Source organism: Octopus bimaculoides, chromosome 18 (genome assembly GCF_001194135.2).
Source record: "Octopus bimaculoides isolate UCB-OBI-ISO-001 chromosome 18, ASM119413v2, whole genome shotgun sequence".
NCBI classification, from domain to species: domain Eukaryota; kingdom Metazoa; phylum Mollusca; class Cephalopoda; order Octopoda; family Octopodidae; genus Octopus; species Octopus bimaculoides.
The window spans coordinates 46,931,684-46,933,977 of record NC_068998.1 but is presented as its reverse complement, the minus strand read 5'-3'; the positions used below and the strand labels follow the sequence as shown (position 1 = coordinate 46,933,977).

General features: G+C 36.5%; 1 protein-coding gene across 1 annotated transcript in view; it reads right to left on the bottom strand.

Annotated features, from left to right (window-relative positions):
* The window catches only part of LOC106873193 (glycine receptor subunit alpha-4-like), a 66,852-nt gene that overhangs the window by 50,375 nt on the left and 14,183 nt on the right, over window positions 1-2,294 (bottom strand). The window contains exon 2 of the mRNA XM_052974267.1: window positions 1,890-1,954. Coding sequence (XP_052830227.1) covers window positions 1,890-1,954 — 65 coding nt within the window. The remainder of the gene's footprint in view (window positions 1-1,889; window positions 1,955-2,294) is intronic.

Below are 2,294 nucleotides of genomic sequence, written 5' to 3'. Positions count from 1 at the left end.
TATATATATATATAATATCTCTCGATCTATCTGACTTTCCGTGTCTTTCTGTATGTTTACATGCTATCTATCTATCTATCTATCTATCTATCTATCTATCTATCTATCTATCTATCTATCTATCTATCTGTCTGTCTGTCTGTCTGTCTGTTTTTAAATCTATTTATCTATAAGTGTGTGTGTGAGTGTGTGTGTGTGTGTGTGTGTGTGTGCATAACACCAGTAAATTCATATCCGCATAAGTACCAGTAAAACAGATTCCTATTGGTAAAGACAGGTCACGTGATTGAAATTACTGCTGACCATAAGGATAGTTGAACTAATATGTCCTATAATATTCTACTCGCTTCAAGCCGTTAACCGCTAAAGCAGGGGATTAATTCACGTTGCTCCCAAGTTCCGGTATCATCGGATTTAATTCCGATTACCGTGGAAATTATCCAGTGTAAAACCTCTCAAATGACAGCAGTTAGATCATACTTTGGGCTTCCAGTTTGCACACATCTTTGGTTACCTCAATACATGGAGTTTCTCAGTTTGATCAAGTCTTTACTTCTGCCATTCGTTGAACTATGGAGTAACTTTTTTAGTGAAAGACAAAACTGCAGACTGACGCAGGAATATTTGGCAGGGACCCAAACACCAATTCACTGTGTTAAAATCGTATGCAAATCAGCAGTTTAATAATAATAATAATAATAATAATAATAATAATAATAATAATAATAATAATAATAATAAACCTTTCTACTATAGGCGAGAATATGCACTTTCAAGTTTTCTTCAAAATTGCAGCCGTTTGAAACGAAATGTTCGGCAAGTTCTGTCAAACTACTTTTATTGTGCCTGATGTCGAATCTGTGCCCATTAAATCTTTTGCTTAATTGTTCTGTTGTACAACCAACATAAATCAAGTTGTATTTCGTGCATTCTGCCGCGTACACCAAATGAGAATCTCTACATGTCCCACCTTCTGTATAAATCATAACCTTTCTATTATGATTCCTGATGGAATTCACTTGGCTCATGTTGTTACACAACGAACAGGGCTTGCCTCTCTTGCGGCTGTTTTTCAAGGTACAGCGTGCAGATACGCCAATGTTCGTTTTCTTGGAGTCAGATATAGAGGTCAATAATTATTTTATATTCTTATTCCGTCTAAGGGCAACAATGGGCGGCTGAGGAAATATCTGTCTGAAACGCGGGTATTTTTTCGCCACATACTGGTAACTTTCATGCAACACTTTTGAAATGCCAGCGAAGTTTCCGTGCCAGTTAATCACTAAAAGAAATCTGTCATCTACTGTAATGTGTTTGCTAAAATTATGCGTGAAGGTTTGACTATCTTTGCTAATAGGTATTTTATTTGCTATTTCCTTTAATCGTGATTCACTGTAACTGCGTTTGACATAATGAGGTACAAAAGCAAATGCTTCTGTACATCGTTCCAGTAATTCCTTATGTCAGTACAAATCCGTTTTATCCTCAAAAATTGGAATTCCGGATTTGACCGAATAATGTAATGTGGATAATCGGAACGGCGGTGGAGATAAATGTGGGATGACGTGGGCTTGGAAAATAGAAATTTACATAAAGACAAAGGATGAAGACAGGCGTATAAACAACAATCAGGTGTATTAGTTTGACGCCCGGGAAGGCGAGAAAGTCTTTTACGTTTCGAGCCTATAATCGTGATCAGCGGTGTATAATGACATCCGATAGTCTGTTGAATACAATGATACGGTGATATGTGTCTTTATGTATGCACGTGTGTGTTTGCGTGCGCTTTAGCGAGTACACGTAGGTGTGAGTAGGCACGCGTGTGTATGCGTGTGTATGTGGGTGTTTATGTCTATGTGTGTGTGTATACAGATGATTGTAGTACTTACCTTCTTCATAGTCAGGTGCAACAAATCTGTCATGGTTTTTTATTAATTCTGAAATCACTTGGTTTCTGTCAACGAGAGAGTTAAATAGAAAACGCATTAGCAGCCGAGTCAAGAGGAAATATTAATGAAAAGATATGTGGTTCATTAGAGCTGTAAATAGAACTTAATTATGCTCCACTCACATTATCATGCAGACAGATAATCTGCTTGAGCACATAAATAATTATTTGCATATACATATATACAAATACAAACACACACAAACGCACACTCATATATATGTCTGTGTGCGTGTGTGTAGACACATACATACATACACACGTTGAGAAATATAGACCGAGAGACGAATATCAATTTGTTTGCCCTTACGCGCGTATATATATATATATATATATATATATATAT